Source organism: Haplochromis burtoni, unplaced genomic scaffold (genome assembly GCF_018398535.1).
Source record: "Haplochromis burtoni strain Fernald_Lab_line unplaced genomic scaffold, NCSU_Asbu1 Contig_448, whole genome shotgun sequence".
NCBI lineage: Eukaryota > Metazoa > Chordata > Actinopteri > Cichliformes > Cichlidae > Haplochromis > Haplochromis burtoni.
Window position 1 is genome coordinate 192,909 of NW_024582809.1, and position 13,051 is coordinate 205,959.

Consider the following 13,051-nt stretch of genomic DNA (forward strand, 5'->3'; position numbering starts at 1 on the left):
TCAAGATCTCTGTCTAAATAAATAAATAAATCTGGATAAATTCCTAGATGATTAAACATGCAACTATTTTGCTGGTAATAACTGAAATTAGTAAAGAAAGTCAACAGCCTATCTATGCAAGATAATTAATAATTTTATTGGGGGGGTCATAACCCCCCTAACCCCCCTGGAAATTACGCCCCTGACTGGATGTAATGGAAGTGTTCTGGATAAACAAACAGTACATCAACACTGAGTGACACCTAGTGGGAACTATCCAAAACAAGAGTTGTGGACAAATTATATCAGACACATCAGGACAGCCCAATAGTAAAAGTTCTGACTGACTGAGAAATTCTCTCTCCGCCATAATCTCCACCACAAAGCTGCAGTCTGTTTCTGCAGATGTGAGCTGATTACTGGCAGAAACACAGATGCTTGCTTCCACTGAGAAGATGAAAAGGACACGCGGCCCAATCTGACTGCTCATGACTGGTTTAATTCAGAGTATAAACAATTACTGTAATTGCAAAACAGGATTGTTATGGAGATGGAGGGCATTAATGATTCACTTATTCAGACTAAACAGGAAGCATTATAATGCAGCATCTTTGTTCGGATAATATTGATTTTGCCAGATGACTTGGCAGGTTTGTATGCGTGGTTGAAAAAAGGATTTTTTAAAATGGGATTCAGCTAATTAGCCTCTAAGTGGACATGCACCTCATTCATAAAGTTACTAATTAAAAAGTGAAATGAATTATTACCATGTTGCATTGAAATGATGTACTTCGTATTTTAACATGTTTAATGTGACCGGTGTGAGGTCGTGGGTACCGTACCTGCTTGTCCAGAAACTCCCTGGCATCTTTCTCAATGTGTCCCTCATACAGGTTGGTGGTGAGGCTCATTAGGCCCATCTTCGACAAGCCAAAGTCAGTCAGCTTAATGTGGCCCATGGAGGTAATCAGGAGACTACAAGGAGAGAGAAAACAGGCATTCATTCTGGCAAATGACATGAAAAGCCCCCCCAAACAAAACCAAAAACAGAAGTTTTTATACACCTATAAGCCATAAAGCAATCCAAACCAATCCCTCAGCAATTGAGGAGCTGTGTAAAATCTGAATAAAACAGAATGCAGCGATTTGCAAATCTTGTAAACCCATATTTTATCTGCAATAGAAAACATTAAACACATCAAATACTTAAACTGAGGAAATTAAATACATTAAACATGTTGAAAAAAAAAAGTTGGGACTGGGCCATGATCAGAATACTTTATTAAGCTCTGATTATGTGAAAATATGCAGTCAGAGAAGCTCCGACACAGTAAGTACCGAACCAATTAAAGTAAATTAAATGATACAATATATTACAAAGATACAAAACATGACAAAATAGTTCTAATAGATATAAATACCTCTGATTATAAATACCCCAGTGTATTACACAAATTACATAAGGCATTACAAATACCATGGCCACAGCCGTGTCGGGAAACTGAGGAGATCCGTTGTTGAACTTCTGGGAGAGGAAAATCTCCTGTTCCCATATAGGATTCAGTCTGGGGTCTTCTTTGTTGTATTTTTGGTTTCATTATTATTTTTAAGTTTCCAGTTAGTGAAAGGACAGAGGACACTGGACACCGACCAGTTCAGCAGCTGGACTTGTTTAATAGGCTGTTGCACTCGATGCAGTTTGCAGTTTTGATTGTCTTGTTGAAATATACAAGGCTGTTCCAGAAAAAGACCTTTGGATGGGAGGTTGTGCCGCTCTAACATCTGTGTATACCTTTCAGCACTGATGGTGCCTTTCCAGACGTGTAAGCTGCCAATTCGATTAATGAATGCACCCGATCAGCGATCCAGGCTTTTGACTTTTAAAGTTTTATCAAGGGTTGTTTGTTAAAGAAAAATTTGGATGTTTTGCTTTTGCATTATCTTAGGCTTCGGTCCATGTCTATTATTATTATTCTTTTTTATTACTATTATTATCATCCATTCAGTCATCTCTCCATCCACTTTTATGATTTAGGATCACACGGGGCTCGAGCTGTCATAGGGTAAAAGGCTAGGTACACCCTGTGCAGGCCATCAGTCTTGACTATGTCTACAACCCAAAATGCACTGGGTTGCTGCCATATGATTGGTTAATAATATATTTGAACAGGTGTAATTAAACAAGTGATTATATTGATTGATAATATAAATTTTAAACACTCACTTGTCGGGTTTGAGGTCTCTGTGGACGATCCCATAGTTGTGCAGATACTCCAGGGCTAATACAGTTTCAGCAAAGTACATCCTCGCAAGCTCAACAGGCAGAGCCCCGATGTTCTTCAGCAAAGTGGCACAGTCCCCACCTGCAATCACATAAACAACACACGTTACTGTTAATGTGATTTTGTAGTTATAACATAAATCTATGCTCGACGTGTTAAAACTTTCAAACAAATGGTGCCAAACCCCAGAAAGACATATTCTGATGCTCTGATTAGGGAGAACAAATTCATTAAATGTGACTCATTGTTTTTATCACCAGAACATTAGAAGTCTTTTCTGAATTAGTAAAACGATTTGCTTTTTATGTTTCTATTTTTTGGGTTTTTAATTAATTTTTGTGCCATCCATATTTGGCACTGCCATCATACATGAGTCATAAATTCGTACCTACCGTTGACAGCTCAGTGTGTCTGTGAATCAACAGCGATCTTGACAAAATAATAGAATTCAGCACAAATAGAAGGAAAACTGAGTCGAGCTTTAGCCGTGAGCCAGTAAAACTCCCCTGCCCTTTTTTGTAACTGAGACATTATACTTCACTGCACGTTTCCTGAATGCTTGACCTTCGGTTTAGAAGCCAGAGGCTCAGGTGGCAATTTTTATTCACAATTTTAAAAAATAAGTCCAGGAATTGAATGAAAATTAAAATAAAAAAATGTAGATAAAACAGAAAAGGCCATGGCTACAGCATCCAAAGGAAAGGTGGCGTGAAAAGCGTATCCTGATGTGCTGGAGGTTATTTCACAGATGTAAAAGAGTCAGGGAGGAAATGTGTTACTTTACACACAAGGCACAAACTTGACCAACACACAACAAAAAAGAAATCAAGGCACGTGTTTAGAGTAGCTTCATGCAATCTTATCAATTTGAACTCAGATCTAGTGAAAAACCACCGCCGACCCCCTTACCTTCAACGTACTCCATGACCATGCAGAGGTGTCGTCGCGTTTCGAAGGAGCAGAACATGGAGACGACGAAGGGGTTCTCCGCAAATGTGAGTATGTCCCTCTCCACAAACGCCTGCTGGATCTGGTTCCTCAGGATCAGATTCTGCTTGTTGATCTTCTTCATGGCGAAACGCTGACGTGTCTCCCTGTGTCGCACCAGGTAGACGGCGCTGCAACGCAGGGGAGACAGAAGAGAACAGAAGAAGAAGAAATGAGGTATTGAGGAAAACAGCAGGTGGTACAAACTGCAGAGGATATTTCATCTCCTTTCAGACACGAGCTCAATAAAGTGTGACTGTGTGGACACATCAAGGAGGATATTAAGACTTGAAAACCTCCAGCACAAAATGTCAACCCCCCAGCTCGTAATCTTCATTTTATGTTTGATCCTGAACCGAGTTTTTGAACTACACCTGAAAAATAACCCATTTTCTCTCGTGGGTAGATAATGGTAGAATAATGCTGGCCTGCCAAGTACAACTCTTTCTTCGCTGATCCACCTTACTCAGCTTGTGACAGCCTTTAACATGCAGCAGCATGTGACCCGGTCAAGGTGGAGAGAAGACCATATGTTACTCGTGTGTTTACATCCCCACTGGCCGTCTCTTTGCTGTGAAGTGCATTTTAAATGTATTATTATTTTATTTCCTTTCAAATCATTGAACCCCCGACAATCCCGATTCCTGAAAACATGTCAAATGTGCATTTTAAAATACATCCCATCTGAATCTCTCTGTGCGTTTTAATTATTCTCTGTGACAGAATGAAGGATTAAGCGCTGCTTTTAGTGTCTGTATTTATTATTTCTTTTTTCTTTTTTTTCTGTGCAGTGCCAATTATATTTCAACCCTCATGGCATTACAAGACAATATAAAATATTTTTACACTAAAAATACATAAAACCTTGCTAATAATTTTTATCTAAACAAAAATTTACAACCACCAAATTCTATTTTTGGTAATACTAATAGAAGTACCTTTGTTGTTTTGTGATCTAACTCAAGTTTTCAGGGGTTTTTCCCAAGCTTCATCATCTTTTAGTTGGTATTTTTGGCTCCTGCTCACATTTCCGGTATTATCATTAGTATTTATATTAGTATTCACAGTGCCACTGTCTTCTTTACATCCCAGGATCCTGAGGACTTCAGTGACTGCTACCGTGTCCCAGTAACATTTTCTATTAAATGTTGATTCATTTGGATGCATGATTGGGATCATTATGCTAATAGAAAATCTAATGATTACCAACCTTCAATTTATGAACCCAGGGCATTATGATTTTGTTTTTTTTGGGAACAGAAACCATTATCAGCTTTGCAGCAGTAACAACATATCAGCAGATTACATTATAGGGAAATCGTTTACAGGCGGACACAAGTACCAAAACTGGTACATAAACTGTTTTATGATCACTTGTTTGATAAAGCAAACTAGCAATTTGAAAACACAAGATCTTGGCCACTTTCACTATGGCTGTTGACAAAGGCAAGAACATGTAATTTCTACAGTAAACTAGTCTTGCTTTCTGAGTGATCTTATCGTTAAATCATGCATATTCAACCATTTAGATGTCAACTTGTAGAAATCTGAAACATTTTTGTTTTTTTAAAAACTTGCTGTCAGGGATTTGGGAGGAAACTGAACCCCACATACATTTTTGTTCATGTGTCCATGAACAAAATAGTGTCTGTGGATGCAGCTTGCAGTGTAACAAGTGCTTTGAGTACCTTGAAAGCAAAAGGTTAGGTTAGCTGGTGATTCTGAAGTGGCTGTTGGCATGACAGTAAATGGTTATCTGTCTCTCTGTGGTAGCCTGCTAAAAAAAAATAGGCAAAAAAAAAAAGATGACGGATGTGCCAGCATGAGAGAGCTGAGCCAAGGATAAAGGAGACTTCATGCATCAAATACATGAAGTTCATTAAATTGCACAGGAAAAAAATGTCACCGGATGAATGTTAAATGTCCTAACCGAGTTGTATGTGTCATAGCGCTATCACGTGGGTGAAAAGGCAGTGCCTCCACCTGCACAGCACTATGCAGTTGTCATCGGACTACTGAAGTAACATGTAGCAAATGTGAATTGCTCGGCTTTACTTAAGACAAATGCGTTCTTGAGAAGCTTTGAAGTTATAAATTTCAGTTATTTATAGTCAAAGGTACGGTGGCCCTGAAAGCTCAAAATACACTCCAACTTGAAAAAGACTGCATAGAAAAAACGCTGTATAAGCACGCAAAACACAACAGAAATGAGGCATTTATCTGAAGGACCAACTGCAGCGGTTACAAAAACTAAAATATGGACTGCACCGAGACACGCTTAAAAGTCTTCATCAGTTTTGTGAGAAGAAGAAGAAAAAGATGCAAGATAACGTGTGTTTTAATCGCATGATTCATATAACACTGTAGATACGCTTGCTATTAGCCGTGTAGTGTTAGCTTGTTACATCCGCAGCTGGTCCGTCACATTATTATCTCCCTAAAAATACTTCAGTTGTATTTTTCTAGTTCTGTTGTGTTTTAATCATGTTCTATTTTATTTTGTGTGCTTTTGCGGGTTTTTTCTTTGTTGTATTTTCTTAAGTTGTGCATTTGACCTTTCGGGTCCACCAGACGTCTTGGGCATTTACCGAATAAATCTGTAGATGATGTTCATCGACTTGTCGATATTTTCCCCCCGCGCCCCAGAGCAAAGGAGAGAAAGGATTCAAATTTGATATTTCTCAGTATTTGTAGGCTTTTGAAGGTAAGTCACAACATACCCTTCGTAAGTACTGATATATCGAGACCCTTACCAGCAATCATTCATTCATTTTTTAGATCCGGTTACTTTTTTTCCACGATCTGTTGACGTGCTGCGTAGGTGTGTACTTGACTGTGCACGCTGATGTCGACATAACGGGGGAGACATCTGGCTTTGACTAATGTTCGCCTGTAATTTGAATGCTGAACATTTGCCTGTAAATCATTAGAACTGTCACTATACAGAGACGTGCTTCTGAATGTGGACGATGTGTCTTCTCATTTTGAAATGCAGTTCTGCTTGTGTTGAGTGATGTAAACAACCAATCGATCTCCACTCTTCAAACGTCAAAACTGATAATTCGATTTTTTTTTATGACACAGCAATGGTGAGTGTTCCCACCTTCTGCTCTTTGTAACTTAACGCAATCTTTCTGTTTTCATATTTTGGCCATGATTTTGGAGTCCATCTTCACAGTAGCGATTGACCGCAAAATAAAGCTACCGGAAATGTACATCCGGTCTTAAAACAGGAAGTTACCAGAGTGGAAAATTTTTGAAAACTGAACTGGCTAATGAATTTTTCAAATTAATGGCTCCAGAGGGACAAACGTGTAAACTCAGCACCAGCATCCACTTTTGAGAGATTGTTTCAAATATTTGTTGCACTGCTCCCGATGGATTTGACCAGTTCCAATTTAGACTGAACAAATATTTTTTATACACATTCAAGTCCAGTTCTAGATCTTTGCTGTTCAGTCTGACAATCTTTCTGCCGTTTGTGTTAGAGCTTGTTAGAAATCTCTTCATAAATAGCTTTCTTGGATGTTTTCATAATCCAAATTCTTCATGCTGTTGCCCTTTGTGTGACATAAAGACAGACATTAAATCTGTATTGTAGCTCGAATATAAATGTTTTTAGATTCATGAGCTTTACCAAGTTTAACCACTGGATTAGTTTTAAAGCTCAAGGAAAAAATTGGATACGATTAGGTTTCTATGTGTGATCAGTGACGTATTAATCAATTACTCACCCATAGGCTCCATTGCTGATCAGTTTTATGGTCTGAAAGTCTTCCTCAGTTGGTGGCTTGATGGCTCTCCCTTTTCCCTGATGAAATCCCCAGAGTTTTACAATTATAATTCAAAGTTAAAAACAAAACAAAACAGGTAATTTGTTTCCTGTGTCTGTGCATGCGTGTTTCCTCGTCACCTCTGCTGAGTCATCGGTCTCTGGAGTGTGCGGACCCTCACTGTCGTAGCTGTCAAAGCCCACGATTTCTGTTGGGACACGTGTTAGTTAACAGACAAACCTGAAGTGACAATAAAAAGCGACACTAGGCCCCCCACACCGCTGTGAGCAGTTAGAAAAACTGCAGCTCTCAACCGCTACAGACCAAATCCCACAAAGTAAAATATGAGAATTAAAACAGCTTCTTTCTATTAATTTTTCTTCTCTCTTTCAGATTTCCCTCCTCTTCACTTTGTTCTTACTCCCCTCATGAACAGTGGCAGAGGAGTGGCAGCTAATTTCCAGTGTTCTTGCATGTTTTGTATGTGACAGCTGCTTGAATACACTGATTACACAACTGTTTTGTTGAAATAATTGAATGATAATTACCTTTTGAAAGCCCCTTTGTAGTTCTAAACTTTATATAAGATAAAAGTCACTGAGCTGGAAACTGTATATTCTGTCAGTGTCTGTTTGACACTGTTTCTGTGTGAGAAACCAAGAAAAGAAATGTGAGTGCGAAAGTGTAAGCAGCTATGTGGGTGCGCATGTGTGCCTATGCATGACAATGTAGGTGCTAAAGAAAGTGCAAGATCAAGATATCAGCAGGCACATTGTTAGAAGAGATTAGCTCACAAAGACATAACCAGATACATCTCTCATGAATTCTGAAATAAAAGCACCGTGGCTTATTGTGAAGAGTCATTCTGAGCCATTTAACCCATCAGCTAATGCGAGCTCTTGATGGATTAGACTGGGAGTGGCTGAACAGATGGGAATAGTGAACTGTGAGTTTGGGGGCTGATTTCGAGCCATGATGATGAATGAAAAAGAGAACTGCAGCCGCACCACCAGACAGCAAATGATCCAAGCAGCTCAGACTCTTCATCTCAATATATCCTCATCATGGACGTAAAGAAAAGCTGATCAATATCTCAAAGTGGCACTTTTTAAAGCTTCATACTGCCACCACCCAAAATAGAGATGAAACATTTTTTCTGTGGATTTCTCTCACATGCTTGCAGATAGGATGAGAGGAAAAGACACAAGTGAGAAGCCACGTTAGCTAAATGAAATGCACTTTTGCAACGACTACTGCTGCCAAATCTTGCTAACATACTAAAGCAAAAACATCAAGCTGTTAAAGTGTGTCACTATTTCCTACTGTATCAGTTTAATACTAAGATTATGTGAAGTCACTGAACTGGAGAGTTATAGCACAAAACTCCCACCAAAATCTTACATTATTTACGCTAACTTGCTAAATTAACAGGCATAGCATGCTAATCTGTACAGTCAGTTGTATTGGTGGCTCCGTTTCCCCCCTTGAACAGTACCAGGCTAGCTCTTTCCAGCAGCATTCGGCTTTTATAGAGAAGTAGGTTAATCAAATCCGGACTCAGACACAAGTGGTATTGATCTACTTATCCAGCTCTGGGAGTGAAAGTAAACAACTGAAACCAGCAAACATCTGTTGGAAAGCATTCTTGCAAATTAAAAACTTTACACTTCCATTTGTTTTCATATTTTCTATTATATATACACCTCTGGAATAAAACCTGAAACCTATTATTCCCATTTCTTACCCTCCAGTGGATCCCTGGTCAGTCCCAACTGACTGATAATATATCGAGGGATGTCTGCCTTCATCAGTTGTCCCTCCTTGGCGTGGTCCTCTGCTGCTTCGAGTAAGTGATAAAACTCTTCTGGGTTGAACTCCTATAATTCCAACAACAAACAAGGAGGGGTCAAGAAAAGCTACAAAACACTCGTACTGTACATGCATCTTAAATTAACATGATCTCACATACAAAGACCACTGCTGAAGTGGTGACGTGTGCAACACAAGACAAATGAAATCAGCACAGCCTCTCTGAACATGTGGAAAAATTTGAATTATGTTTGCAATCATCAAAATCTGTGAAATATTTCCAGCAATTTGTTGAATCTGTGATGTGAAAAATTAAAGCAGTCCTGAAGGCAAAAGGACACCCAATGTGGCACTAGCAAGGTGTACCTTAAAAACTGGCCAGTGATTATATATTTCATGAAAGGTCACATAATTTTGAGAATCACCAGACTAAACACTCAAAAATCTACATTTAATTCAGATTCAACTGATAAACCCAACAAATATTTACACTGTGAAAGCTATAAGTTAAATTATTACCTCGTATTATTTCTACTTCTATAGTTTCTATTTCAATTAAAATCACGAACCAATATCCTTATTTATATACTTTAAAATATCCAAACTGTAGTGTGTTGATAAAACACAATAACAAAGTGAGTGTCAGATTACGTTTTTCCAGTTCAACAGCCGGCTACTGAACCACAACGCTCTAGTGTGGAGTCACAAAAGGATGTGATAACAGCTAACACTAGTCGAGCATAAAGAAAACGATGTTATGTTGTGCCATGTGACATAAACAGTAAGTAATTCTAAGAGTACATCCAACTTATAATCATAAAACTAGATTTTAGTTCAACCTGCAGCAAATTCATGACCGAACACTGTTACAGGGCTGTCAAACAAACACAATCAGTGTTAATACACTTCCAAACTTTAAATTGCTTTCTCTGAAAATGTTCATTTTTTCCTATGATACAGCCTTTTGTGGTGTCTTATGGGATTCGGTCTCATTGCTGTTGGTGGAGTAACGTTTTGATTAGAAAGCCTGGGGCAGCCAGGATCATTTCTTTCCATGCTCTCTCTCATATCTGCTCCCTTCGACTAGAGAAAAAAAAAAAAGGAGTACGGAGATGGGGAATTAACCTGGCTCTCTGATAGTTTGCGCTGCTGGAGGATAATATTCTTGCAGCTAACAGCCTTCTGACTGTGTGACATTTTCACCAAATCAGACCTTGTGACTGACTTGAATGCTAAATGAACTCTACGGACATGGACAACATTTCATCTGTGTGTGCCTTCTCCTCTCTAACCCACGGGCCGTGAAGATCTAAAGTCCCCTCCACATCCTGCCTGACCCTATCGACCTTTTCTGACGGTCGCCTTGGCAACAGAAAGATGAGCCGGGAGGGGTTGGGAGGAGGGACCGCACCATCAATCAGGGAGCTGATATTCAGGTGTGTCCTGTGGATGCAGAGAGGCTTGTTATTACTAAATAAGTTTTGTTGAATTAATGAATCAGCATGTCAAGGACACAGCTCCGTCTTGGACTGGATTTGATGTTCTGTTGTGAAAACGGTCAAGTTGAGGAGGTGGGAAGAACGAGAGTGAAAAATATCCTAAAGCAACAATCATGCAATTTGTAGCAACAGAGGATGACTGATGTGCTGAATGACACAGCTTGAACAAAACCATGACCTCCATGTATAATGCAGTGTGTTTCAACATTCATACACTCCCATGTGTTAAGAATGCTGTAGGTAAAGCAACGTTTACGGGAAGCAAGAGAATGGATTGTAGCAGCTACTTCCAAATGCAAGCAAAGGCATGTCAAGAGAAGACAGGTGTGAAACAAATAATGATACATCTTCTGGCTTGGTTTAAAAAATATCACAAATTCATGGCAATCTGGCAACTGGTATGTCTAAAATTTCAAATTTTTACATGTAATTAACAGGGGAAAAAATATGACATGCTACTAAATCACATCGTGATGAAGTTATTTGTACTCTGATGGTCAATGTCAGTATTTCTTTTAAAAACGTGTTAGCTAGCTACCTTTGACTGCTCCCTTATCACAAGGGTCACCACAGCTTGTAGCTGCGTATGTTTGATTTGGCAGTTTTATGGCAAATGAAGCTCCTGATACACAGTATTTTATGCTGATGTTAATGACAGACAAGGTTTGGACCTCTGCAGTTATTTAAGCAGAAGAGCATTTGTGACTTTTCACACTATGAACCTCAGGACTTTAACTTTATGTAGTCAGACATTTCATGGCAGAGTGGCTGTTGTTCCTGAAGGCTTGATTTTATACACCTGTGGCAATAGGGGTTGAACTACCTGAATTCAAAGATTAAGAGGTGTTGTGCATTGCCTTTCTTGTCTTTTATAATCTTGCTTATTTCATCTCCATGTTCCACTGGATTGGGCCTGTATCTCATTACCAACTGGTGATAAATGTGTTATGTGTGCGCTGAAGTTATGACAGAATAAAAACAAATCAAGCAGAGTTGGTTAGAGATTCAAATATGCAAGATTCAACACAGGAAATGCAGGGAATTTAAAGGCTCAAATTACTTCTGAATTCTCTAAAATCTGAGACAGAGGGGATACCCCAGGGGATGGTCTGAGGTCTGTTGCTATTTGGCAATAACTTACCACACACATCTTCTCTGGCTTAGTAGCCAAAATGTTGGCCTCCTAATGCTGTGTAGAGACACCAGTGTTGCTGGTGTCTCTACACCAGCAACACTGGTGTAGATGGATGTTGCAAAAGTGAAACACATAAAGAAGACATCCTGTCTTGTCTTTCTCTGTTAATAACATACTGGTAAAACAGATGCAACATAAAAGATTAAACAAAACTTGAACCTTTCCTGACTGGAGTGGCAGCATAGCTTCCTGCAGTGACACACTTATGTTTCATCTGTTCAGAATGAACGAACAGTCGACACTCTGCCCTACTTTTAGATTCTGTAGTGCCAGTTCAGCATATTCGACCCTCCGTTTCCATGTGGGAGGACGGGAGTATCTTCGAGCAGCTCAATGGGGTAGAAAATGCCTCCAGAAACAAAGAAAATCTGGATTCTCGATGTGTTTGAAAGTTTAGCCACAATCAGATAAGCAGGGCGGAACTCACCAAGCACTCCAGCAGCCTGGCAGGACGAGATATGATGATGAAGAGCTTTTTGACAAGCTCGATGACGAAGGTGAGCTCCGAGCTCTCCGAGCGCTTGTAGACCTGATGAAGAAAGACAGAAATTTGGAGAGACAGGGTCAGTTAGCGAGGTTTGGAAGCACATCACATCAGATTCCTGCTACACAACTCACGTCGTGCAGCATCTTCTCCAGATTCTCCTGCAGTTCACAGAAGTAAACGCTGGTAATGACGCCCTCGCGTGATTTGGTCAGGCAGTCTCTGGCTAGCTCGGTTATCTGGTGGTGGATGAAGCTGAGAACCCCGTCAGCCAGTGGCAGAACACTCTCTGGGGAGTAGTTCTGGATGAAGTCTGCCAACCTCTCTTCCATCTGAGCTGTGGCCTGATTAGAGACACAACAGTGGTTAATAGTCAGTGAGTGTAAGATAATACGATCACCTGTCTTTATCTCAATATACGGTGCTCAGCCAGCTCCACACATTCTATATAAATGTGCTACTTTAGACACGACACTCATTGTTTTCTGAACAAGCCTTTGTGGAAGGGCCTTGATGTTTTTTTGCACTTCACTGTTCATTCCCTGCAGAAAAAAAAAGATTTTTTAGGATGTTTCTTTCTCGGGCTGCAGAAACTCAGCTCAGCTAAGGCACCTCAACGAAAGTGATGTGTGAAGTGATGTAACACAACGTGACGCGCCCTGTGTTCGGTCCTTGTTCATTTGGTTGCTATTGCACCTCTTTTGACTGTGTTATTCTTTTTAGTATTTCCATCATATTCATAAAACTCAAACCTCAGGAGGAGACCGACAACCACATTAGACTTTGCAAACTTGTGTGTATAAAGGCTTATCTTGATTTGTTGTCACTTTTTCAACCTTCATATTGAGTGCATTTTTGTGCTTCCAATCTGTATGTATTTCAGCTTGCTATACTTATGCCACAGTAAAGTGCTGCTTTAGAGAATTAATGTGCCTTTTCTGCCTATTTTATTTTCAGAAATTACCAGTACTCATATATGGTGAAGCAAACAATTATCTGGAAGGATGCTACTATTATTTTCTAATAAGTAAAGACACTTAAGC

At 39.5% G+C, this 13,051-nt stretch overlaps 1 protein-coding gene across 3 annotated transcripts in view; it reads right to left on the reverse strand.

The window, feature by feature from the left end:
* LOC102306165 (microtubule-associated serine/threonine-protein kinase 1) overlaps positions 1 to 13,051 on the reverse strand; it is an 81,432-nt gene that overhangs the window by 14,464 nt on the left and 53,917 nt on the right. For all 3 annotated transcript variants that reach the window (XM_005945748.3, XM_005945747.3, XM_005945749.3), the window contains 8 exons: positions 12,143 to 12,352; positions 11,952 to 12,053; positions 8,766 to 8,898; positions 7,162 to 7,229; positions 6,983 to 7,059; positions 3,171 to 3,379; positions 2,204 to 2,342; positions 822 to 954 (listed from right to left, as the gene is read on the reverse strand). In XM_005945748.3, the coding sequence (XP_005945810.1) occupies positions 822 to 954; positions 2,204 to 2,342; positions 3,171 to 3,379; positions 6,983 to 7,059; positions 7,162 to 7,229; positions 8,766 to 8,898; positions 11,952 to 12,053; positions 12,143 to 12,352 (1,071 nt within the window). The remainder of the gene's footprint in view (positions 1 to 821; positions 955 to 2,203; positions 2,343 to 3,170; positions 3,380 to 6,982; positions 7,060 to 7,161; positions 7,230 to 8,765; positions 8,899 to 11,951; positions 12,054 to 12,142; positions 12,353 to 13,051) is intronic.